At 51.0% G+C, this 27,602-nt stretch overlaps 1 protein-coding gene across 1 annotated transcript in view; it reads right to left on the bottom strand.

The window, feature by feature from the left end:
• LOC140430273 (anoctamin-9-like) overlaps positions 1-27,602 on the bottom strand; it is a 630,447-nt gene that overhangs the window by 362,764 nt on the left and 240,081 nt on the right. Inside the window, exon 13 of the mRNA XM_072517696.1 lies at positions 19,439-19,603. Within this exon, the coding sequence (XP_072373797.1) occupies positions 19,439-19,603 (165 nt within the window). The remainder of the gene's footprint in view (positions 1-19,438; positions 19,604-27,602) is intronic.

Here is a 27,602-nt window from a genome sequence, read left to right as displayed (position 1 = left end):
TCGGTTTCCCCGCCTACATACACAGCGATAGGGGGTCCTCCTTCATGAGCGACGAACTGCATAAATTCCTGCTCAGCAAGGGCATCGCCTCGAGCAAGACGAACAGTTATAACTCCCGGGGAAACTGACAGGTAGAGAGGGAGAACGGAACGATCTGGAAGACTGTCCTACTGGCCCTATGGTCCAGGAATCTCCCATTCTCCCGCTGGCAGGAGGTCCTTCCCAATGCACCCCACTCCATCCGATCACTGCTGTGTACCACAACAAACGAAACACCTCATGAACGTCTCCTTGTCTTCCCTAGGTCCTTCTCCGGGACCTCGCTCCCAACCTGGCTGGCAGCTCCTGGACCCATTCTGCTCCGCAAACACGTGCGGGCGCATAAGTCGGACCCATTGGTAGAGACACCTCCTTCACGTTAACCCTCAGTACGCCTACGTGGCGTACCCCGAGGGCCGACAGGATACGGTCTCCCTACGGGACCTGGCGCCTGTTGGATCCCCACCCACACCCCCCCCACCTTGGGCTACACCAGGGGACGAGGCAGGGGTACTCACTGTCCCCGTTGCTTTTCGCCTTGGCATTAGAGCCGTTGGCAATGGCACTTAGGGCCTTGAGGGAATGGTGAGGAATTGAGCTGCGGGGTGGGGTGCTGAGCATAGGGTCTCGCCTGCTATTGTATATTTCGGACCCGGTGGGCAACATTGGAAGTATTATGGAGATTTGGGAGGAATTTGGCTGGTTTTCAGGATGTAAATGGAACATAGGAAAGAGTGAGATGTTCTCAATTAATGCCAGAGGGCAGGAAAAGAGATTGGGGGAGTTGCCGTTTAGGGTGGTGGGGGCTAGTTTCAGGTACTTGGTATCCAGGTGGCACGGAGATGGCCGCAGCTGCATAAATTGAACTTGGTTCAACTGGTGGAGCAGATGAAGGTGGATTTCAAGAGGTGGGAGGTACTGCTGCTGTCGCTGGCAGGGCAGGTACAGACAGTGAAAATAACAATGCTGCCTAGGTTTCTGTTTGTGTTTCTGAACCTCCCAATCTTTGTCCCCAAGTCGTTCTTTAGGAAGGTTAATGGACTGATGTCCGGGTTTGTGTGTTGGGGGGAAGACCCCGCGGGTGCGGCGGCCTTTTATGGAGCGGGAGTGAACAGGGTGGGGAGGGGTCTGGCGTTGCCGAATATGATAAATTATTACTGGGCGCCGAACATTGTAATGGTGAGGAAATGGGCCGTGGGGGAGGGGTCGGTGTGGGGACGACACCGTGTAGGGGAACGACTTTGAGGGCTTTTTTGTTGGTGCCTTTACCATTCTCATCGGCCAGCTAATGCACAGGCCCAGTGGCAGTGTCGGCCCTAACGATGTGGGGGCAGTGGAGACAGAATTTGGGGTTGGAGGGTCTAGGCGTGGGCAACGATTTGCAATAACCATAGGTTTGCACCAATGTGGCTGGATGCGAGGTTTAAGGGGTGGTGGCAGGCGGGTATTGAGAGCTTTGGGGACTTGTTTATAGGGGGCAAGTTTTTAAAAAACCCATTTTTATTCACCTCATTTTCCACTCTTTCAACAAATATACATCCAACAAAAGATTACCAACAATAACAAATATAATAGCAATCCCCCAACCAGCATCCCCTTCAACATAGAAACCCAAACCTCCCCGCTACATCCCAAATACAAAACAAGAAAGACCAAGAGAGTCCACGGTCATCCCACACATGGCAAACAATAAACAATACACTGGGGACTTCCGGGTGCGGCTATGCAGAGCTAGGTCGCATATTTTGCAGCTCCCGCTTGGAACGGACTTTTGGGCTCTTTTACAGGGCCCCCACGGCATTTGTTTGACATTTCCCGGCGTGGCAAGAAGACTGCAGCATTCCCCTGACAGTGTCCCCCAGGAATGTTATGTCTTTTGGCTGCCAGACCCGGCAGAAACAGAAAAAGATTTGGCTTTGGCTGCAGGTTTAGACAAAAGCCTCTTCCAGCATGCAGGCGGGGGAAGGGCAAGCTTAAAGCTGCAATCTGACTTGACGCTATCAAAGGTGAATTCTAGCAGCAGAGGGAACAACTGTGAAAAGATCTACCAAGGCCATTGAAGAAGCAGGGACGAGGCTTCCGGTGGCGGCCATGGAGGAGTAGGTCGCGCATTCGGCAGCTCCCGTCTGGAACCGACTCTCAGACCTTTTTCAGGAGTTTCCATAGACATTTTGGGGCAGACTGGTGAAGCAAACACTGCCAACTTCTATGAAACGGACCAGAAGTGTAACGGCCAAATGAGCGGCACTGGAGCAACGGGAGAAGCGAGGGAAAGAAAACAAAATGGCGGCGGCCAGCGACAAAGGGGGAGCTGCAGGAGAGTTCATCAAGCGCTGCTTCGAGGAGCAGCGCGAGGAGATGCGCAAGGAGATGTTGGCGCCTATGCTTTCGGCAATTGAAGGACTCAGAATCACGCAGAAGGCCCACGAAGCTAAGATCCAGGAGGTACAGAAAAGAGTCAGTCAGAACGAGGACGAGCTCGTGGGCCTGGCGGTGAGAGTGGAGCAGAACGAGGCGCTACACAAGAGGTGGGCGGGAAGACTCAAAGACCTGGAGAACAGGTCGAGGAGAAAGAATCTGCGAATCCTGGGTCTCCCTGAGGGAGTGGAGGGGGCTGATGCCGGGGCATACGCGAGCACGATGCTCGAGGCGATGATGGGCATGAAGGCCCCTTCGAGGCCGCTGGAGTTGGACGGGGCACAAGCCGAAAAGTTTGATGTGTGATGGTTGTTGTATATAGGGGGTCAATCACGCGCAGGAAATGTTACATGGGCTGGGGGAGAGAGACAAGGCCGCGACAGGAGCTGCGCCAGAGGGGGCGCAGCGGGCTTTGGAAAGCGCGGGGTGTTTTCCCGCGCGCGGGAAGAAAGGTGGGAAGGGGAACGAAGGAATGCATATGGATTGGGAGACTCCCACGCGGGGAGGTCAATGGGACGGCGGGGGAAGCCGGGGTCAGCAGACTTACGGGAGTGACATGGGGGGAGCAAAAAAGCTAGACAGGGGTCTAGCGGGGGGAGGGGAGGGAAAAAGGGTTGCTGCTGCACTGGCCGAAAGGGAATGGGACACAGAAGAGGTGGTCGGGACGGGGGTCCCCCCTCTGGGGGACTGGAGGGTGAGGGAGGTGTGGACACGGGACTGGCCCAGAAAAGGAGATGGCTAGTCGGCGGGGCGTGGGGGGGTTGAGAGCCCCTCCAATCCGGCTGATAACGTGGAATGTGAGGGGCCTGAATGGGCCGGTGAAGAGGGCTCGAGTGTTCGCGCACTTAAAGGGACTGAAGGCGGACGTGGCCATGCTCCAAGAGACACATCTGAAGGTGGCGGACCAGGTCAGGTTAAGAAAGGGATGGGTAGGACAGGTATTCCACTTGGGACTGGACGCGAAGAATAGAGGGGTGGCAATATTGGTGGCAAAGCGGGTGTCATTTGAGGCCAAGACTACTATAGCGGACAATGGAGGGCGATATGTAATGGTGAGCAGTAGGCTGCAAGGGACGTGGGTGGTGTTGGTAAACGTATACACCCCGAACTGGGATGATGCAGGACTCATGAAGCGCATGTTGGGGCGCATTCCGGACCTGGAGATAGGAGGCCTGATAATGGGAGGGGACTTCAATACAGTGTTGGATCCAGCACTGGACCGCTCCAAATCAAGGACTGGAAAGAGGCCGGCGGCGGCCAAGGTACTTAGGGGGTTTATGGATCAGATGGGGGGAGTGGACCCATGGCGGTTTGCAAGGCCGCAGGCCAGGGAATTTTCTTTCTTCTCCCATGTACACAAAGCCTACTCCCGGATAGATTTCTTTGTTCTGGGTAGGGCGCTCTTCCCGAGGGTGGAGGGGACGGAGTATTCGGCTATAGTCGTTTCGGACCATGCCCCGCACTGGGTGGAACTGGAGCTGGGAGAGGGACCAACGCCCGTTGTGGCGGCTGGATGTGGGACTGCCGGCGGACGAGGTGGTGTGTGGGAAGGTGAGAGGGTGTATCGAAAGGTACTTGGAGGCCAACGACAACGGGGAGGTGCGGGTGGGGGTGGTATGGGAGGCGTTGAAGGCGGTGATCAGGGGAGAGCTAATTTCCATTAGGGCTCATAGGGAGAAGACAGGGGATACGGAAAGGGAGAGGTTAGTGGGGGAGATTTTGAGAGTGGACAGGAGATACACAGAGGCCCCGGAGGAAAGATTACTTGGGGAAAGACGACGGTTCCAGACGGAGTTTGACCTGTTGACCACAGGGAAGGCGGAGGCACAGTGGAGGATAGCGCAGGGGGCGACCTACGAGTATGGGGAAAAGGCTAGTCGGATGCTGGCACACCAGCTCCGTAAGAGGATGGCAGCGAGGGAAATAGGGGGAGTCAAAGATGGAAGGGGAGCCACGGTTCGGAGTGCGACGAAAATAAACGAGGTATTCAAGGTCTTTTATGAAGAGCTGTACAGATCCCAGCCCCCAGCGGGGGAAGATGGGATGAGACGATTCCTAAATCAGCTGAGATTCCCGAGGGTGGAGGAGCAAGGGGTGGCTGGTTTGGGGGCACCAATTGGGTTGGAGGAGCTGAGCAAGGGTTTGGGGAGCATGCAGACGGGGAAGGCCCCGGGACCGGACGGATTCCCGGTGGAGTTCTACAGGAAGTACGCCGACCTGTTGGCCCCGCTACTGGTGAGGACCTTTAATGAGGCATGAGAGGAGGGGACCCTGCCCCCGACAATGTCGGAAGCGACAATTTCTTTGATCCTAAAGCGAGTGTAGTGACGAACCGGCGGAGGTCGGAGTACATTTGACTGTACCGAGGGATGAGGCAGGGGTGCCCCCTGTCCCCCCTGTTGTTCGCATTGGCGATCGAACCATTGGCCATGTCATTGAGGGAGTCTAATAAATGGAGGAGGGTGGTCCGAGGGGGAGAAGAGAATCGGGTGTCGTTATATGCGGATGACCTGTTGCTGTACGTGGCGGATCCAATGGAGGGGATGGTGGAGGTCATGCAGACTCTCAGGGCGTTTGGGGAGTTTTCAGGCTATAAGCTCAATGTAGGGAAGAGTGAGCTCTTTGTATTACAGGCGGGGGACCAAGAAAGAGGGATAGGGGATCTACCACTGAGGAGGGCGGAGGGGAGCTTTCGGTATCTGGGGATCCAGATAGCCAGGAGTTGGGGGGCCCTACATAAACTGAATCTGACGAGGTTGGTGGAGCAAATGGAGGAGGGTTTCAAAAGATGGGACATGTTACCACTCTCGCTGGCGGGTAGAGTGCAGTTGGTCAAAATGGTGGTCCTTCCGAGGTTTCTGTTTGTGTTTCAATGCCTTCCCATCGTGATCACTAAAGCCTTTTTTAAGAGAGTAGGCAGAAGTATTATGGGGTTTGTGTGGGCGAATAAGACCCCAAGAGTAAGGAGAGGGTTCCTGGAACGCAGTAGGGACCGAGGAGGGTTGCCGCTGCCAAACCTGGGGAGCTACTACTGGGCAGCAAATGTGGCGATGATCCGCAAGTGGGTTATGGAGAGAGAGGGGGCGGCATGGAAGAGGATGGAGATGGCGTCCTGTAAAGGAACGAGCCTGGGGGCGTTGGTGACGGCACCGCTGCCGCTCTCGCCAACAAAGTACACCACGAGCCCGGTGGTGGCCACAACGCTAAGGATCTGGGGCCAGTGGAGATGGGAGCATCGGTGTGGTCCCTGATCAGGGGTAACCACCGGTTTGTCCCGGGGAAGATGGACGGGGGGTTCCAGAGCTGGCATCGGGCAGGGATTGGAAGAATGGGGGACCTGTTCATTGACGGGATGTTTGCGAGCCGAGGGGCACTGGAGGAGAGGTTCGAGTTACCCCCGGGAAATGCCTTTAGATATATGCAGGTGAGGGCTTTTGTGAGGCGACAGGTGAGGGAATTCCCGTTGCTCCCGGCACAAGAAGTTCAAGATAGGGTGATCTCGGGTGTATGGGTCGGGGAGGGCAAGGTGTCGGAAATACACCAGGAGTTGAAAGAGGGGGAAGCGCTAGTAGAAGAGTTGAAGGGTGTGGTGGTATGTATTAGGGGTCATGTGGGACTGTGAAGCCGTGATGCTATTGGCTGACAGATCCCGGGTCCTGGTTGGCTGCTGACTCCTGGCTCCGCCCTGAAGGCGGAGTATAAGAACCCGAGCTTCTCCCCGCCGCTTCATTCTGTTGCTGAACTGCTGGGGACAAGTCTCGCTTAATAAAGCCTCAATCGACTTCATCACTTCTCGTCTCTCTCGTAAGTCATTGTGCGCTACAATTTATTAAGCGAGCTTAAAAGACTATGGAGCTCCGGATCGCCCCGGAATGCCTGCGGATCAGCCCCCACGCAGCGAACTCGGCAGCAGTATTTAAACACTGGCAAGCATGTTTTGAAGGCTACCTCCGAATGGCCCCCGGCCGGATCACAGAAGACCAGAAAATGCAGGTCCTGCATTCGAGGGTAAGCCCGGAAATTTACCCTCTCATAGAAGACGCAGAGGATTTCCCGACGGCGCTCGCATTACTGAAGAGCATCTACGTTCGCCCCGTGAACCAGGTCTACGCGCGCTACCAACTCGCAACGAGACGGCAAAGTCCCGGAGAATCGCTAGAAGAATTCTACGCCGCGCTGCTAATTTTGGGACGGGGCTGCAGCTGCCCACCGGTGAACGCGATCGAACACACGGACATGCTAATTCGCGATGCTTTTGTGGCAGGTATGAACTCTCCCCACATCCGCCAAAGACTTTTAGAAAGAGAGTCGTTAGGACTCTCAGAGGCACGGGCCATTGCAGCTTCCCTAGATGTGGCCTCGCAAAACGCCCGCGCCTACGGCGCCGACCGCGCGGCAGCCCCTTGGGCTCCGTGGACCCCCGTCGCGACAAACCCCCCGCCCCTCCACAGGCTTGCGCGGTTAAAGCGCCAGACCATCCCGGGGGGGCCCACTGCTATTTCTGCGGGCAAGCGAAACACCCCCGGCAGCGCTGCCCGGCCCGCGCAGCTATTTGTAAAAGCTGCGGCAAGAAGGGCCATTACGCGGCTGTGTGCCGGTCCCGGGGGGTCGCCGCAATCCCCGGAGAAGAACGATCCCAGCATAGCCCAAACGCTCCCCAACCCCCCCAGCGCCCCATGTGCGACCCGCGGGTGCCGCCATTTTGGGTCCCGGGCACCACGAGGGGGTGGGCGCCGCCATCTTGTGACCCCCCCAGCCACGTGCGATTCATGGGGGTGGCCATTTTGTCCACCTCGACCACGTGCGATCCATGGGGACGGCCATTTTGTCCACCCCCGGCCGCGTGCGATTCATGGACGCCGCCATCTTGGATGACAACAAAGCACCCCAGCATCGACGGCTCCACGGGGTCCGAAGAAGACGCCGCGACACTACTACCACGACTGGCTTCGGTGACTTTGGATCAATCACGGCCCCGGACGCTCCAGACGACGACAACAACGGTGCTGATCAACGGACACGAGACATCATGCTTGATCGACTCCGGGAGCACCAAAAGTTTCATTCACCCAGACACGGTAAGACGCTGTTTTCTGACCATCCATCCAAGTACGCAAAAGATTTCCCTAGCTGCAGGATCCCACTCCGTAGAGATCAAAGGGTTCTGCATCGCGAACCTAACGGTGCAAGGGAGGGAGTTTAAAAACTACAGGCTCTACGTCCTTCCCCAACTCCGCGCCCACATTACTGGGATTAGATTTCCAGTGTAACCTGCAGAGCCTAACATTTCAATTCGGCGGCCCAATACCCCCACTCACTATCTGCGGCCTCGCAACTCTCAAGGTTGAACCGCAGTCCTTGTTTGCAAATCTCACCCCGGATTGCAAACCCGTCGCCACTAGGAGCAGACGGTACAGCGCCCAGGGCCGGATATTTATTCGGTCTGAAGTCCAGCGGTTGCTGAAGGAAGGCATAATCCAGGCCAGCAATAGTCCCTGGAGAGCCCAGGTGGTCGTAGTAAAGACCGGGGAGAAGCAAAGGATGGTCATAGACTATAGCCAGATCATCAACAGGTACACACAGCTAGATGCGTACCCTCTCCCCCGCATATCCGACAAGGTCAATCGGATTGCCCAGTATAAAGTTTTCTCCACCGTGGACCTCAAGTCCGCCTACCACCAGCTCCCCATCCGCCCAGGTGGCCGCAAGTACACAGCCTTCGAGGCAGACGGGCGTCTATACCACTTCCTAAGGGTCCCATTTGGTGTCACGAACGGGTCTCGGTCTTCTAACGGGAGATGGACTGAATGGTTGACCAGCACGGGTTGCAGGCCACGTTCCCGTATCTCGACAACGTAACCATCTGCGGCCACGATCAGCAGGACCACGACGCCAACCTCCAAAAATTCCTCCAGACCGCTAATGCCCTGAACCTCATATACAACGAGGAAAAGTGCGTTTTTAGCACAAACCGGTTGGCCATCCTGGGATACGTGGTGCGCAATGGGATAATAGGCCCCGACCCCGAACGCATGCGCCCCCTTATGGAATTTCCCCTCCCCCACTGCTCCAAAGCCCTGAAACGTTGCCTGGGGTTCTTTTCATATTACGCCCAGTGGGCCCCCCAGTATGCAGACAAGGCCTGCCCGCTAATACAGACCACTACCTTCCCCCTGTCGACAGAGGCTCGCCAGGCCTTCAGCCGCATCAAAGCGGATACCGCAAAGGCCACGATGCGCGCCATCGACGAGTCCCTCCCCTTCCAGGTCGAGAGCGACGCATCCGACGTAGCTCTGGCGGCCACCCTTATCGAAGCGGGCAGACCCGTGGCCTTTTTCTCCCGAACCCTCCACGCCTCAGAAATCCGCCACTCCTCAGTGGAAAAGGAAGCCCAAGCCATAGTGGAAGCTGTGCGACATTGGAGGCATTACCTGGCCGGCAGGAGATTCACTCTCCTCACCGACCAACGGTTGGTAGCCTTCATGTTCGATAATGCACAGCGGGGCAAAATTAAAAATGACAAGATCTTAAGGTGGAGGATCGAGCTCTCCACCTTCAACTACGAGATCTTGTACCGTCCCGGAAAGCTGAACGAGCCGTCCGATGCCCTATCCCGCGGCACATGTGCCAACGCACAAATAGACCGTCTCCAAGCCCTCCACGAGGACCTCTGCCACCCGGGGGTCACTCGGTTCTACCATTTCATAAAGTCCCGCAACCTCCCCTATTCTGTGGAGGAGGTCCGTACAGTCACCACGAACTGCCACATCTGCGCAGAGTGCAAACCGCGCTTTTTCAGGCCGGATAGAGAGCACCTGATCAAGGCTTCCCGCCCCTTTGAACGCCTCAGTTTAGATTTCAAAGGGCCCCTCCCCTCCACCGACCGCAACGCATACTTCCTGAACGTGGTGGACGAGTACTCTCGTTTCCCCTTCGCCATCCCCTGCCCCGACATGACAGCGGCCACAGTCATTAAAGCCCTTGGCACCATATTCACACTGTTCGTTTGCCCTGCATATATCCATAGCGACAGGGGGTCCTCCTTCATGAGTGACGAGCTGCGCCAGTTCCTGCTCAGCAATTCCTGCTCAGTCTCGAGCAGGACGACCAGCTACAACCCCCGGGGGAACGGGCAAGTAGAGAGGGAGAATGGCACGGTCTGGAAGACCGTCCTGCTGGCCCTACGGTCCAGGGATCTCCCAGTTTCCCGGTGGCAGGAGGTACTCCCGGATGCTCTCCACTCCATCCGGTCGCTGCTGTGTACCACCACTAACCAAGCGCCTCATGAGCGCCTCCTTGTCTTCCCCAGGAAGTCCTCCTCCGGAACGTCACTGCCGACCTGGCTGGCGGCCCCAGGACCCAGCTTGCTCCGGAAACATGTGCGGGCGCACAAATCGGACCCGTTGGTCGAGAGGGTTCACCTTCTCCACGCGAACCCGCAGTACGCCTACGTGGCGTACCCCGACGGCCGACAGGACACGGTCTCCCTGCTGGACCTGCCGCCCGCCGGCAGCACACACACACCCCCGACACCGATCATCCCCTCCCTACCACCGGCGCACCCCGCGACCGCCCCCTTCCCGGGAGGATCGGTCCTCCTCCCGTGCCCGCCCAGGAGTGAAACACGAACGAACACCGAAACGCTCCCGGCGACGACAACGCCTGAACAAGCACCTGCACCACCACCGGGGCTGAGGCGATCGACGAGGAAGACCAGACCGCCCGCTCGACTCGTGGCATCCGCGTGACACCAAGAATATTGTTGTATTGTAACAAAAAAAAATGTTTTCTCTTACTAATATTGTAAATAGTTTCACAAACTTTGTACATAGCCCAGTGTAGGGCTAAAACTGTAGTAACATGTCCGAAATTTTCCTCCCAGGACCAGCCTTGTAAACCCCTACCACCATACGAACCACCACCCCGCCGGGTTCCTTTTTAACAAGGGGTGAATGTGGTGGTATGTATTAGGGGTCATGTGGGACTGTGAAGCCGTGATGCTATTGGCTGACAGATCCCGGGTCCTGGTTGGCTGCTGACTCCTGGCTCCGCCCTGAAGGCGGAGTATAAGAACCCGAGCTTCTCCCCGCCGCTTCATTGTGTTGCTGAACTACTGGGGACAAGTCTCGCTTAATACAGCCTCAATCGACTTCATCACTTTTCGTCTCTCTCGTAAGTCATTGTGCGCTACAAAGGGTAAATGGGAGGGGGAGCTGGGGGAGGAGATTGAGGAAGGTCTGTGGCCTGATGCCCTAGGTAGGGTTAATTCCTCCTCCTCGTGTGCCAGGCTCAGCCTTATACAATTTAAGGTGGTCCACAGAGCGCACTTGACGGGGGTGAGGTTGAGTAGGTTCTTTGGCGTAGAGGACAGATGTGGAAGGTGCTCAGGGAGCCCGGCGAACCATGTCCATATGTTTTGGTCATGCCCGGCACTGGAAAGGTTCTGGAGAGGAGTGGCGGGAGCAATATCTCAGGTGGTGGGCCTTGGAGCAGTGGGGGGGGGTGGAGGGGACGTCCTGGGAGGGGGGGGAAAGGGGGGACTGCCTGGGAGGGTGGATGAGCAAGAGATAACATGAAGAGTTGGGGAAACTGGCACGTACGGGTGAGGGCCCGTGTACAAAGCTGTGTAAATATATCATTTTGCCATGTATATATCTTGCTCTGCGCGATTTCTCTTTTTTTTTTGTTACGAGGGGGGGGGGGTTATTGTTTGTAAGGGAGAAAAATTGTGTTAAAAAACTTTAATAAATATATATTTTCTAAAAAATAAACAATACTCAACCTCCCCCCACCCAGCCCCCCCTCCTAATGTTCGATGTCATCCAATTCTTGAAAGTGCAGGGTAAACAATGCCCATGAATTGTAGAACCCTTCCATCCTCCCCCTCAACTTAAACATCACCTTCTCAAGTGTCAAAAATTCCAAAGGAGGAAACCAAATTACGGTGCTTGGAGCGCTTGGGTGTCATACAGCCAGTCTGATCTGCAGAGTGGGCTGCACCAGTGGTCCAGTGTTGAAACCGGATAAGCCGGTTCCCGCTGTCTGTGAACCGCACCTCCCCCCACCCCCCCAATCCCCACCACCACCAGTAACGAACGCGATCATGGCGTCACTGAAGTTCATGAATACTCTGCCAGTGACGGCCGTGCACAATTGTATGTGCACCTACAGGGATCCTGCGTTGGCAAAACTACGTCACATTATCCTGCACTGCCGGATACAGAAAGCTCCTCGGCAGCCCTACAGTTCCACATCATGAAGCAGCAGGAGTGTAAAGCAAGGTTTACTCCTATGGGGAGCTCACGTGGTCGTCCCGCGGCGCGTCAAGAGATGATCTTGCAAGACCTGCATAGTGGACACTCAGAAGATGAAGATGCTAGCGAGGAGCCATGTGTGATGGCCTGGAAATGATGATTCGGCATGCCAGGAACACCAGAAGCTCCCTCTGTCAGCCTCGCTCCATCCCTGGAATAGGCCAGGGCACCCCTGGGTGCGGTTGCACACTGACTTCGTTGGGGTCGAATTTTCTGGTCCTCATAGATGCCCACTCCAAGTGGCAGGACGTGCACTGGATGTCCATCCACCACCTCGAGAACAACCATGGGTAAATTACGGCACTCCGTTAGTACCCATGGGATATCAGGGGTATTGGTCACAGAAATAGGAACATAAAAATTAGGAGCAGAAGTAGGAAATTCAGACCTATGAGCCTGCTCCGCCATTCAATCAGATCATGGCTGATCTCTTCCTGGTCTCAAATCCACCTCCCCACCTATTCCCCATATCCCTTTAACCCATTTTTAAAAATCATAAATATATCTATCTCCTTCTTGAACCCATTTAATGATTCTGATTCCACCGCACTATGGGGCAGCGAGTTCCACAAATTGACCACCCTCCCCATGTGTGCATGGGTTTCCTCCGGGTGCTCCGGTTTCCTCCCACAGTCCAAAGATGTGCAGGTTAGGTGGATTGGCCATGATAAATTGCCCTTACTGTTCAAAATTGCCCTTAGTGTTGGGTGGGTTACTGGGTTATGGGGATCGGGTGGAGGTGTTGACCTCGGGTGGGGTGCTCTTTCCAAGAGCCGGTGCAGTCTTGATGGGCCGAGTGGCCTCCTTCTGCACTGTAAACTCTATGTCTACGAGAAGTGGTTCCTCCTCATTTCAGTTCTAAATCTACTGCCTCTCAACCTATATCTATGACCTCTCATTCAAGGTTGTCCTACAAGGAGAAACATTTGGTCTACGTTTACTTTATCAATCCTTCTTAATATATTATATACCTCAATCAGATCCCCTCTCATCCTTCTAAATTCCAGCGAGTAGAAGCCCAAACTGTTTAACCTATCCTCATACGTCAACCCTTTCAACTGCCTCAAATGCCACCACATCCTTTCTCAAATAAGATCAAAACTGGACACAATACTCCAGATGTGGTCTCACCAACACGCTATACAATTGCAACAAACATCTCTACTTTTATACTCCATTCCTTTTGCAATAAATGTCAACATTCCATTTGCCTTTTTAATTATATGCTGTACCTGCATACTGACTTTCTGCGCTTCATGAACAAGGGGACAACGGACCCCGTTCACTCATCAGGGGTTCCAATTGTTTATGCATGCCGATGGGGTAAGGCAGATCCAGACTGTCATGCACTACCTGTCCTTGAATGGTTTGGTGGAGCGGGCAGTTCAAACATTCAAACAAGGCATGAGGAAACAGACGACGGGCTTGCTTGATATGAGACTGGTAAGGTTCCTGTTCCATTATCAGACCGTGCCTTACGATCACAATCAGGATAGCACCGGCAGAGCTATGGACCAACGCCTCCAAACCCGCCTGAGCCTGACATTTCCAAGTCTAAGCGGGAAAGTAGAGTTAAAAAGCAGGACCTTCAAAGGAAATACCATCAGCACCAGACGCTTGGAAGAGGCTTTAAACCGGGAGACACCTTGTATCTCCAGAATTGTTGACAATGCCCATTGGGCCCCTGGGGTCATGTTGGAGAAAACAGGTCCTGTTCCGCACAAGGTGAGAGAAGACCATGTGGAAACATGAGGACCGTGAACAGGTACCCTCTTTGGAGGAAACCACGCCTGGAACATCAGCACTTCCATTGCCTCTGGTACTGCCACACAGTCAAGAGGCACAACCCACTGTGGACCAGCATCCAGACTGACAGGACGACGATGACTTGGCCAATGACATGAATACGGAAGCATCCACATTTACGAATTTTTAAAAAAACTTTGTAAGACAATGAGGAAAGATACCTCGCTCCAAGAGTGATTTCCCAAAGAAATCGGAATATGGTATATTAAAACAGATTTTAGAACTAACACAGTATTAAAATATCTTTAACATCACATGAAAAGTGACTTACAATTACCCCTTAAACAATGCTATTCAATACAGTGAATACACTACCCTTTTCTTTATTCCCACTCAAACAACAGGCAAAAACATTTCAGCTCTCAATCCACTTTAAGTACCATAGCACATCACAATACCTGCTTCACAGAGCTGTTCTTTGAGAAAGTGAGATCTTTTGACACTGCTTTAAAGAAAAGACATGAATCCTGTCAGAACGATGCAGAAACTATGGCTGTATGATTTCAGAAAATGTTTCTCAACTTGTTTCAGCTCCCCTTGTTCTCAGACAAGTGTGCACTCCTTCGAAAGACTGTTAATCTATTTTAACTGAACTGCGGTGTGAGCTTCTAGTCACAGCTTTATCTCAAAGTCCACTGACCTGTTTGTTTTGCAAAATGCCTGATACCTTAGCTCCACCCAGTAACGACATAATTTTACCAAGCTGAAATATAATTAATTCCACAGGAGACCTTGATTAATCCAAAATTTGCATCAGCCCAAGCGTTTTACAATTGTTTAATTGCACTTCCTGGCTTTCAAAACCTTTGTCTTTCAAACTAGGATTTTTTTTTAAAAACATGACTGCAGCAGTCACACACACACTATCCCCATGCTTTTACCCCTTACTGCATCAAACACCTATAATATAATACATCTAATATTCCTACATTCATCGCATAACAGAAAAGAGAGTAGGCAAAAATGGATCCTTCCTGATTGGCAGGATATTACATTGGTATGCCACAGGCTGGGGCTTCAACTTTTACAAATTATGTAAATAACTTGGATAAAAGGACTCAATGTATGGTTGTGAAATTTGCTGATGACATAAAGATAGATAGGAAAGGAAATTGTTTAGAGAACATATGGAGGCTAGAAAGTGACACAGATAGATAAGTGGGTGGGCAAAGATCTGGCAAATGGAGTATAATGCGGGGAAATGTGAAATGGTCCATTTTTGGCAGGAAGAATAAAGAATATCTAAATGGTGAGCGATTGTAGAGTTCTGAGATTAAGAGGGATCTGGGTGTCCGTGTGCATAAATCACAAGTGTAGTGTGCAGGTATAGCAAATAATTAGGAAAGTTAATAGAATGTTATGATTTATGGTGAGGTGAATTGATTACAAAAGCTGGGAGGTTATACTTCAGTTGTACAGGGCCCTGATGAGACCACATCTGGAGTACAGTGCACAGTATTGGTCTCCTTTAGGGAAAGATGTAAATGCTTTAGAAACAGTTCAGAGAAGGTTTACCAGACTAATACCTGGAATGGATAGGTTATATTATGAGGAAAGCTTGGACGAATTAGGCTTGTATTCATTGGAGTTTAGAATAATAAGAGGCGACTTGATTGAAACCTTTAAGAAACTGAGAGGTCTTGACAGAGTGGATATGGAGAGGTTGGTACTTCTTGTTAGAGAATCTTGAATAAGGGGCCACTACTTAAAAATAAAGGATTGCTCATTTGAGACACAGATAGGGAGAAATGTTTTCTCTCAGAGGATTGTGAGTCTTTGGAACTCTTTCTCAAAAGGCTTTGGAAGCAAAAGCTTTGAATGTTTTCAAGGCCGAGCTAGCTAGATTCTTAATAGCAAGGGGGTGACAACAGGGGGTGACAACATTATCAGGAGTAAGCATGAATAAAGGTTGAGGTTACGTTCAGATTAGCTGTGATCTTACTGAATGATGTGGAGATGCTGGCGTTGAACTGGAGTGAGCACAGTAAGAAGTCTTACAACACCAGGTTAAAGTCCAACAGGTTTGTTTTGAATCACTAGCTTTCGGAGCACAGCTCATTCACCTGAGGAAGGAGCTAAGCTCCAAAAGCTAGTGATTTGAAACAAACCTGTTGGACTTTAACCTGGTGTTGTAAGACTTCTTACTATCTTATTGAATGGCAGAGTAGGTTAAAAGGGCCAGGTGGCCTGCTCCTAATTCATATGTTTGTATGGTATCGACCAATATTTCAATGGCATTAAGGATTACAGGAGAGGATCAAGAGTTATGGGAGGGAGGGAAGCCTGAACAATATGCACCTGCAGGATAATGAGAGGGATTTCCGCAGACAAATCAGAAGGGAGCTGGTCTGTTAGTGAAACCTCAGCACTACCATCTTGAAAACTGAATAGCAATTACAAATGAGAAACTGCTAAACCACACAAGGGAGGCCAATTAAAGGGACACACAACTGAACTGTGTATTACCAATTGAGGAGAGATGCACAGCTGAGAAATATTGGGAGCCTTTTAGTTTAGACGGGCAGCATGGTCGGCACAGGCTTGGAGGGCCGAAGGGCCTGTTCTTGTGCTGTACGTTTCTTTGTTCTTTTGTTCTTTGTTCTTTGTTCAATGACAATGCAGGGAACAGGAGAATTAAGCAATGAAGTTCATTCATGCAAAACTAATTCCAAATCCTTCCACAAATCAATCTCCTTATTCCAAATGTGGAAACCACCTGAGCAAGAATGAAGTCAAGGGCAATTGAGCAACTGGACAAACTGGAATGGTCTGTTTAAAGCAGGAGCTCAGAATCTCGCACTGGCAGGTTCACATAGAATCATATAACTTACAGTGCAAAAGGAGGCCACTCGGCCCATTGAGCCTGCACCGGCCCTTGGAAAGAGCCCATACCTCCACCTTATCCCAGTAACCCCACCTAACCTTTTTGGACACTAAGGGCAATTCAGCAGGGCCAATCCACATAACCTGCACATCTTTGGACTGTGGGAGGAAACCGGAGCACCTGGAGGAAACCCACGCAGACACGGGGAAAACGTGCAAACTCCACACAGACGGTAACCCAAGCCAGGAATTGAACCTGGGACTCTGGAGCTGTGAAGCAACAGTGCTACCCACTGTGCTACCGGGCTGCCCGGTACATATGGAAACTCTTGAGACCACCCCCCCTAATTAATCTCACTTGTCATGTGAGAGTACCTTTAAGAAATGGGTGTTTATATAAATATCTGTAGTGAGAGTACCTTTAAGAAAAAGGTGTTTACTACTGCAGTGATGTCAGAAAGTGGGTGGAGCTGGGCTGTTTGCTGCAGGGTGTGTTTTAGTTTCATTTTCAGTGTTGGAGCTGAACCTAGACAGAGCAGGTGTACTGTTGAACTCTCTGCCATGAAAAGACTATCTCTTGATCATTTGGTGAATTCAGAATTATAAATGTTCTCAGTAGTGAATGTAAACCTACTGTGCTTCTGTTAAAAGGTGTTTCTTTTGTCTGGATGTTGTTTGGGAAGTTATTACGGATTACTTAGTGTTGTATTCTTTGGGGGTTGTATTTGAATTAATGGTTGGTAAGATGGAGCTGGATAGCTGCAGTCACAGCCAGAAGGTGTATTAGAGTCTCTCTCTGTAATCTAGAGACTCTAAATTGATCCTGGTGATTTAAAACTAATAACAGTAGTGACTTTAACCTGATGTGCTTCTGATAAAAGATGTTTTAAGTCTTATGGATGTTAAAAGGAAAGCTTAAAGGATTACTTAGTGCTGTATTCTTTGGGGGTTGTATTTGAATTAATGGTTGCTAAGATGTTCACTGTTTGGTTCAAAAAGGTTAACTTGAGTTCATAGAATAAACACTGTTTTGTTTTAAAAATTACTTTTCCATTTCTGCTGTACCACACCTGTTGAGTGGGCCGTGTGCTCCCCAGACCACAATCTATTAAAAATTGTGGGTCAGGTGAACTCCATGATACACTTTGGGGTTCTCTAAACCCTGGCCCATAACACACTCCCTCATTAAACACTTGCACTCATCTGCATTTCAACAATTGTAGTCGTCGAGCAGCACAACCAAGCGCCTGACCAAAGCAATCTCAGTGCAGTCAGTTACGTTAAGGTGGGGCTGGATGGAGGATACTGTTTGCCTTGAAATTGACTATGTGGTGGCCAAGATTTCAGTAGGCTGTAGGTGCTGACACGGATGCCAAGCCCTCGAACCCACAGTCACTCACTAGTCATGGACCGAAGTAGGACCTTTGATGGTTGTTGCTCACTCATGTCTTCTTCTCATTGACCCTGCAGAGAGAAGATCTTCAGGAAGATGGAGGCTGGTATTATTGCTTCCTGCATAATTGTATACAGACAGCAGAGAAGGCAGAAAATATTGGGTTGGCAGCACCAGGTTGTTCAAAGGGACGAGCTTCACCCTGGTCCCCTTCCAATGCAGAGGATGAGGCTCATGGAGACATTGCATGTAGGTGCATCCCAAGACCAAGGGCCTACAGACCAGACGTCTTTTCTGCAGGTGAGCGAGAGACAGTGTCACCAATGCCTATGAATCTCCAGAGATCTGGTGGCTCACTTCTGCTACATTCTCCAGGAGTTGGAAGGAAATCCATTGCCAGTGGCTCTGAAAGTCAACATTGTTCTTAACTTTGATGGGATTGGTTCTTGCCAGTGTTCCACTGTGGATCCCTATAGCACTTGTCAAGCTTCCACCCACAAGTACATATCGGAGGTCACAGGCACCTTTTTGGCAAGGACCATAATTGTGTACTATGTTAAGTGATCGAGCTAGCCAGAATGACAGAGCACTGTGCTTTGTGGTTATTTCCAGATTCACACACGTGCAGGTGCCATCCACTGCACACATAAGCCCATAAAAGCTCACTAGCAACAAACATTCCAATATATCACCAGGAAAGGGTTTCATTCACTCAATGTGCTGCTGGTGTGCAACCACAATAAATAATTCATAGAATTTACAATGCAGAAGAAGCTCATTCGGCCCATCGAGTCTGCAACGGCCCTTGGAAAGAGCACACTACCTAAGCCCACGCCTCCACCACATCCCTGTAAACCAGTAACCCCAACTAATCTTTTTGGAAACTGAGGGCATTTTAGCATGGCCAATCCACCTAACCTGCACTTCTTTGGACTGTGGGAGGAAACCGGAGCACCCGGAGGAAACCCACGCAGACACGAGGAGAACGTGCAGACTACGCACAGACAGTGACCAAAGCCAGGAATCGAACCTGGGACTCTGGAGCTGTGAAGCAACTGTGCTAACCACTGTGCTACCGTGCTGCAAGTTTGTGCAAGATACCTGGGATGCTTCCATGCCTCCTACATGTTGAGAAGATCGTAGATCCTGGACATCTTCAAGGGTCTACACAGGCTTCAGGATTGGCTCAGAATCACAGAATAGTGATGAAGCAGGAGACCATTCAGCCCTTCATTCAGCACCAAGTCTCCAAATGAACATTATGACTTTGTGCCATTACCATGCATTTTCCCCGTACCCCTGCACATTGTTTATATTCAAATAAACAGAAATTCTACCAATTGCTATGGTAGGATTTGAACTCATGCCCCAAAAACATTAACCTGGCCTCTGGATTGCTAGTCCAGTGATATTACCACTATATCTCCCAACTCATCAGTGACAAAGGGTACCTGCAAAGGACATGGTGATGATGCCTGTGCAACGGCCAGAAAATGCAACTGAGAGTAGGTACAACGATGTTCATACTGTTACATGAACATTGATAGAGCAGAGCATTGAAATCTTGAAGATACGATTCCGATGTCTGTACAGATCTGGTAGAGCACTCCAGTACATCCCCCAGAGTTTCACGGAGATAAATTACCTTAGTCATTATTAAAACTGTGAGGAAATGCAACACAGCACTAATTATTATAGCCATTGAATTTGCATTGTCACGCACAAAAACCACTGATGTTTTTGTCAGAATGACAGTTGTCACAATTCGGAATATCACAATGCCAAGTGCGATACTGATTATAATGGTAATCTGTAAATAAAAGAAGAAAACTAAATTATTTAAAATTGTCAAAGGGAGGTCAGTAACAGCAAAGAAAAGTTATTATGAAAGATACACAGACAAAGGCAGTTGGAGAAGGACACAAGGGGATTACAACAGTAGTAAAAGAGAGAGTCACAGCAAAGGTATCCAACATTGACATGGCCGGCACTTGACTAATTTAAGGGGGAACACCACAACACTCATACAGCTGCACAGGCAGAGATAGTAACAGGAAAGGAGTGAATAAATCTAATATCTAAGGTAGTTAACACCAAAATAAATCGTAAATAATAGTAACAGTAACACATACACAGATATTACAGATACAACATACTTATGGTAGATATACACAGAATAAAGTTAGATAATAATGAACAGGTGCAGTAGGGATACACAACACTAATATAATGAGCACATTAAATAGAAACACCATGGGCACAGAAATATAATTACTTTATGCGTGATTTTAGGTGCTAAATTGATCAAAAGCCTCCAATATGATGGGAAGGAAAAGTGTTCATTTCGATCAAGGCATGTGTCCTCCACAATATTAGATCAGGCTTCTCCATAGATGCCCAGAGTACATATCAGAAGTATTCAAAACAATGAAGATATAAATAAAGGGCCTGCACTTGTGAAATTTTGGTATGTCCCAGTGCCTAATTTGCCACATGAAACCTGTCCAACAATTTACAACGTGAGCCTCAAACAATTGTAATGTTCAAACAATGTATCTGCTGCCTGGACCATGCCAGAAGAGCTTTGAAGGACAGCCTTGAGTGGCTATTCAGCATGCTCCACAGATTTGCCATCGTGAAGGATCATCTCTTACAATGCTCATTGCACCTATCATTTCCCAATGTATTCAGAACAGCCTTCTTAAGAACCCTGAAGTCTTGGTTTGCCCTTCATCCATCTGCAACAGAGGTAGCATGTATCACATTCATTACAAGTGACATCTGCAGAATCCAATCCTTCTGCTCCAGTGTCTGCAAAGTTTACCGGCTCCCCCTTAGTGGTAATAGGCTGGGAGCAGTGTTAATTACGTGGGAATGGATCTTCTGCCTCTCAGGCTAAGGAAATCCAGCCCTTGAGAGCTTCAGGTCAATCAGATTGGCTGGGAGGTTTTGTAGTACCTGAATACCAGAAGTAAGTAGTGGCCATTGCTGGAATTCCAGGCAGTTCTGAGGAGAAGAAAGGCGTCTCCGGAACTTAAAAGATAAGTTCAGGGATACTGGTCAAGGGAAGATCAGGGGATGTGCCGAGAGGGAATGGAGAGATGGGGGATGTTGGGTTTTAGAGACCGGAGTGGGGAAGCGGAGTGGGGGTAGTGTTTTCTTTAAAAGTTTCCAATTAAGGGGCAATTTAGCAGGCCAATCCACGGACCCTGCACGTCTTTGGGTTGTGGGGGTGAAACCCACACAGACGCAGGAAGAATGTGTGAACTCCACATGGACAGTGATGCGGGGTGAGGATCAAACCCGGGTCCTCGGTGCCGTGAGGCAGCAATGCTAACCATTGTGCCACCCTGCCTACCTGTGGAGTAGTGTTATAACCCTATAGGAGGCCCAGGGACCTGCAACGTCCCTGTGACCTCACCTGAATACGATTTACCCAGATGCAGCGGCAGGGCTATCCAACCTTTTTCCTGGGACTATTGGGATATAAATACCACAGCCCGGGTGTGGGCTGGGATGCAGGAGACCTTTGAGGAGTGGGAGAAGTGTATAGTTAGGTGAATAAAACAGAACTTTTCTACAGTAATCGCTTCTGAGTGGTCGCTTGCCTGAAACTTTACAGGTAGGATGATTACTTGGTCAGTGTGTGTCTGCCCCCAATTGCACAGGGGCCACCCCAAAGTTGATACTCGTCCTTCCTTCGTGCATTTTAGCCTGAGCTGCTAAAGTTGCAGGATGCCGTCTTCCTTCTACCTTCCCCGGCTGCATGTATTATTATGGCAGTGGCAGAATGAGATCTTAAGTGGCCATCAATTGAGCAGGTGGGTGCTGTAAAGTTCACTCCATTGTGGGTATCTGAATGATGCTTCTGAAGGTCACCATCAGTGACCCTGAATCAGTGTCAGGCTTTGTGCACATCTTCCACAATTGAAATTAAAGAGATGAAAGGCTTGGAGCCAGATTCTCCATTCCTGATGCGACTCTCTGTAAAGATTTTCTAAGTGTGGTAGAGAGCGGGAACTGCCGCGAGCTCCCGCAGGCTCGGCCCAGCGAGGCTGGGAATGCTATTCAACGTTAATTGGTCGACTTAATGAGGCGCCATGGGCTTCACGTCGCAAATGAAGGCTCACCAGCTGATTCGCCGGGACGATGCTCGCCAACTTCCCGCCAGCAAGGTCGAGCAGCACTTAAACGGCACTTGCACAACCAATCCCACTCAGCTCGCAGTCATGCTGCCGAGATGTCCAGCCCCAGGATTTGGAGATGCGGACCTGGGAAGGTTCCAAGATGCGGTGGGGGTCAGTAGAGATGTCCTGTTTCCCTGAGAGTACCGGAGGGTGAGCCACAGGGCTGCCAGTGCTGCCTGGGACGAGGTGGCAGAAGCCGTCAGGGAACCGTGATCAGGAGGATTGGCCTCCAGTGTCACAAAAAGGTGAATGACACCGGGTGGCACAGGTGAGTTGACACTAACGTTTCCAACCCCCCCCCCCCCCCCCCCCCCAAGAGACCTTGCTGCCCCCACGCGAGCATTCAACACATCCAACCCTCCCTTCACCACCCCCCCAACCCTTCCTTCTCCACTCCCCCCACCACTGTGAACCATGTGTGCGGCTAACGAAACCCTCTCTGTGTCTCAGCAGGAGAAGCTCTCACACAATCACCGGGTGAGGGCCAAGACTAGCGGAGGGGTGCTGGACACAAGAATCCTCACGACCTTCGAGGAACGGGCCGTGGAGGTGATTGGGGTGGCCGAGGACAGAGCGGTCACCAATGTGGAGGCCAGCGCACGCCACAGTGGTGAGGATCCACTGGGCCCCACCTGGAGGACCTGACACACGTGAGTTGTTATTGCCATACACACTGACACATCCCTCCCACTGACCACATGTCCATTCTCCTGCAGGTCCTCCAGCCGATGGCGCCGGCCAATCCGGTGTGGCCCCCTCCCTTGCCTCCCCTGGGATAACCTCGACAGCTGCCAACCCCACCCTCCACCAGCGCAGATACACACACCTCGGTGAACAATGTGAGTGGTTAGGCTTCTGGGGCACAATCTGGTTAGCATCACACAGTTGCTGATGTACATCAGGTGGAGGCAGTGATGCCAGGTGAGACAGCAATCGGAAGTCTGCTGGACCCCATGATCCAGCTGGGTCACAGTCAGATGCTGAGCCGATGGAACATGCTATCCCGGAGCTGATAGAGACGTTGGGGAGCAGCCGGGACATTCAGAGAGAGATGTTAGTGACAGTCCAGCAGGTCCATAGCCGACTGTAGTTCCAAAGGCTACAGGCACATAAGATGTCGCTGGCAATACGTGGCACCGAGGTCAACATTGCTAGGGTGGTGACCGTGGTGGACAACCTGGTGCACGACGTCGGCAGCATGAGTGAAGGGTTCCAAGGTGTGGCGCAGTCGATGACAGCCATGGCTGCCGGCTCAGCAGACTATCCAACTCGTTGGGGATGTGACCCAGTACCAGGCTGACCTTGATGAGGTGCTGCGGGACATGTCCCGCTCTCAGAAGGAATGGCGGAGGCCCTGTGGAGTTTGTCCCAGTCACAGGTGGGCATTGCCAAGGCACCGCAGAGCATAGCCCAATCACTGAGGAGCGTCGCTGAGGGCATCGACACCTTGGGTGCAGACCATGGGGAACCGCATGGGCTGGCAGAGCCAGGTGACACAGGGACAGCTTGGGCTCGAACAAGCTGCCTCTTGTCCCGAGGTGAACTCCAGGGCCCTATGGGCACCAAGCGAGAGGATAGGGCGCTGGGTGCCAAACCGGAGCTGTCCCATGGAGTAGGGATGGTAGCCACCAGCTCCACCGAGTTCCACCCCTCTGATGAGGCCATGTTTCTAATTCAGGACATGGGGCAAGATTGCCACAACAGTGGGGAGAGGGGGCATCCCTGTCTCGTCTCCCGGTGCAGTCTAAAATAGTCCGATGTTGTCCTATTCGGAGCGGGAAAGAGAGAGGGAGCCGGAGCGCAGCGAGTGCAGCTTGGGATTCAGGTACGTGTTTAAACTTGCCCCCAGGTTCCAGCGGCCTTCATTTCTGGAAGCGGGAGAGAGAGAGGGAGCCGGAGCGCAGCGAGTGCGGCTTGGGATTCAGGTAGGTGTTTAAAATGAAATGAAATGAAAATCGCTTATTGTCACAAGTAGGCTTCAAATGAAGTTACTGTGAAAAGCCCCTGGTCGCCACATTCCGGCGCCTGTTCGGGGAGGCTGGTACGGGAATTGAACCGTGCTGCTGGCCTGCCTTGGTCTGCTTTCAAAGCCAGCGATTTAGCCATGTCTAAACAGCCCCTAAACTTGTTTAAACTTGCCCCCAGGTTCCAGCGGCCTTCATTTTTCGGAGCGGGAGAGTGAGAGGGAGCCGGAGCGCAGCGAGTGCAGCTTGGGATTCAGGTACGTGTTTAAACTTGCCCCCAGGTTCCAGCGGCCTTCATTTCCGGGAGCGGGAGAGAGAGAGAGAGGGAGCCGGAGCACAGCGAGTGCAGCTTGGGAATCAGGTAGGTGCTTAAGTGTTTGATTTTTACCTCTATTTAAGTTGGGCGGTTGCTAAACCCGAGACACTACACTTGTAGTGTCTCCCACCCTTCCACCTCATCTAACCTAAGGGGGTGAGTGAATAAAGAACAAACAAAGAACAAAGAAATGTACAGCACAGGAACAGGCCCTTCGGCCCTCCAAGCCCGTGCCGACCATACTGCCCGACTAAACTACAATCTTCTACACTTCCTGGGTCCGTATCCTTCTATTCCCATCCTATTCATATATTTGTCAAGATGCCCCTTAAATGTCCCTATCGTCCCTGCCTCCACTACCTCCTCCGGTAGTGAGTTCCAGGCACCCACTACCCTCTGCGTAAAAAACTTGCCTCGTACATCTACTCTAAACTTTGCCCCTCTCACCTTAAACCTATGCCCCCTAGTAATTGACCCCTCTACCCTGGGGAAAAGCCTCTGACTATCCACTCTGTCTATGCCCCTCATAATTTTGTATACCTCTATCAGGTCGCCCCTCAACCTCCTTCGTTCCAGTGAGAACAAACCGAGTTTATTCAATCGCTCCTCATAGCTTATGCCCTCCATACCAGGCAACATTCTGGTAAATCTCTTCTGCACCCTCTCTAAAGCCTCCACATCCTTCTGGTAGTGTGGCGGCCAGAATTGAACACTATACTCCAAGTGTGGCCTAACTAAGGTTCTATACAGCTGCAACATGACTTGCCAATTCTTATACTCAATGCCCCGGCCAATGAAGGCAAGCATGCCGTATGCCTTCTTGACTACCTTCTCCACCTGTGTAGCCCCTTTCAGTGATCTGTGGACCTGTACTCCTAGATCTCTTTGACTTTCAATACTCTTGAGGGTTCTACCATTCACTGTATATTCCCTACCTGCATTAGCCCTTCCAAAATGCATTACCTCACATTTGTCCAGGTTAAACTCCATCTGCCATGTCTCCGCCCAAGTCTCCAGACAATCTAAATCCTGCTGTATCCTCAGACAGTCCTCATCGCTATCCGCAATTCCACCAACCTTTGTGTCGTCTGCAAACTTACTAATCAGACCAGTTACATTTTCCTCCAAATCATTTATATATACTACAAAGAGCAAAGGTCCCAGCACTGATCCCTGTGGAACACCACTGGTCACAGCCCTCCAATTAGAAAAGCATCCCTCCATTGCTACCCTCTGCCTTCTATGGCCTAGCCAGTTCTGTATCCACCTTGCCAGTTCACCCCTGATCCCGTGTGACTTCACCTTTTGTACTAGTCTACCATGAGGGACCTTGTCAAAGGCCTTACTGAAGTCCATATAGACAACATCTACTGCCCTACCTGCATCAATCATCTTAGTGACCTCCTCGAAAAACTCTATCAAGTTAGTGAGACACGACCTCCCCTTCACAAAACCGTGCTGCCTCTCACTAATACGTCCATTTGCTTCCAAATGGGAGTAGATCCTGTCTCGAAGAATTCTCTTCAGTAATTTCCCTACCACTGAAGTAAGGCTCACCGGCCTGTAGTTCCCGGGATTATCCCTGCCACCCTTCTTAAACAGAGGAACAACATTGGCTATTCTCCAGTCCTCCGGGACATCCCCTGAAGACAGCGAGGATCCAAAGATTTCTGTCAAGGCCTCAGCAATTTCCTCTCCAGCCTCCTTCAGTATTCTGGGGTAGATCCCATCCGGCCCTGGGGACTTATCTACCTTAATATTTTTTAAGACACCCAACACCTCGTCTTTTTGGATCACAATGTGACCCAGGCTATCTACACCCCCTTCTCCAGACTCAACATCTACCAATTCCTTCTCTTTGGTGAATACTGATGCAAAGTATTCATTTAGTACCTCGCCCATTTCCTCTGGCTCCACACATAGATTCCCTTGCCTATCCTTCAGTGGGCCAACCCTTTCCCTGGCTACCCTCTTGCTTTTTATGTAAGTGTAAAAAGCCTTGGGATTTTCCTTAACCCTATTTGCCAATGACTTTTCATGACCCCTTCTAGCCCTCCTGACTCCTTGCTTAAGTTCCTTCCTACTTTCCTTATATGCCACACAGGCTTCGTCTGTTCCCAGCCTTTTAGCCCTGACAAATGCCTCCTTTTTCTTTTTGACGAGGCCTACAATATCACTCGTCATCCAAGGTTCCCGAAAATTGCCGTATTTATCTTTCTTCCTCACAGGAACATGCCTGTCATGTATTCCTTTCAACTGACACTTGAAAGCCTCCCACATGTCAGATGTTGATTTGCCCTCAAACATCCGCCCCCAATCTATGTTCTTCAGTTCCCACCTAATATTGTTATAATTAGCCTTCCCCCAATTTAGCACATTCATCCTCGGACCACTCTTATCCTTGTCCACCAGTACTTTAAAACTTACTGAATTGTGGTCACTGTTACCGAAATGCTCCCCTACTGAAACATCTACCACCTGGCCGGGCTCATTCCCCAATACCAGGTCCAGTACCGCCCCTTCCCTAGTTGGACTGTTTACATATTGTTTTAAGAAGCCCTCCTGGATGCTCCTTACAAACTCTGCCCCGTCTAAGCCCCTGGCACTAAGTGAGTCCCAGTCAATATTGGGGAAGTTGAAGTCTCCCATCACCACAACCCTGTTGTTTTTACTCTTTTCCAAAATCTGTCTACCTATCTGCTCCTCTATCTCCCGCTGGCTGTTGGGAGGCCTGTAGTATACCCCCAACATTGTGACTGCACCCTTCTTATTCCTGATCTCTACCCATATAGCCTCACTGCCCTCTGAGGTGTCCTCTCGCTGTATAGCTGTGATACTCTCCTGAGCAAGTAGCGCAACTCCGCCTCCCCTTTTACATCCCCCTCTATCCCGCCTGAAACATCTAAATCCTGGAACGTTTAGCTGCCAATCCTGCCCTTCCCTCAACCAGGTCTCTGTAATGGCAACAACATCATAGTTCCAAGTAGTAATCCAAGCTCTAAGTTCATCTGCCTTACCCGTAATGCTCCTTGCATTAAAACATATGCACTTCAGGCCACCAGACCCGCTGTGTTCAGCAACTTCTCCCCGTCTGCTCTGCCTCAGAGCCACACTGTCCCTATTCCCTAGTTCTCCCTCAATGCTCTCACCTTCTGACCTATTGCTCCCGTGCCCACCCCCCTGCCATACTAGTTTAAACCCTCCCGTGTGACACTAGCAAATCTCGCGGCCAGGATATTTATGTCTCTCCGGTTTAGATGCAACCCGTCCATCTTATACAGGTCACACCTGCCCCGGAAGAGCTCCCAGTGGTCCAGATAACAGAAACCCTCCCTCCTACAC

The sequence above is a fragment of the Scyliorhinus torazame genome, chromosome 10 (genome assembly GCF_047496885.1).
Source record: "Scyliorhinus torazame isolate Kashiwa2021f chromosome 10, sScyTor2.1, whole genome shotgun sequence".
Taxonomy (NCBI): domain Eukaryota; kingdom Metazoa; phylum Chordata; class Chondrichthyes; order Carcharhiniformes; family Scyliorhinidae; genus Scyliorhinus; species Scyliorhinus torazame.
This window is presented reverse-complemented; position numbering and strand designations above follow the sequence as displayed.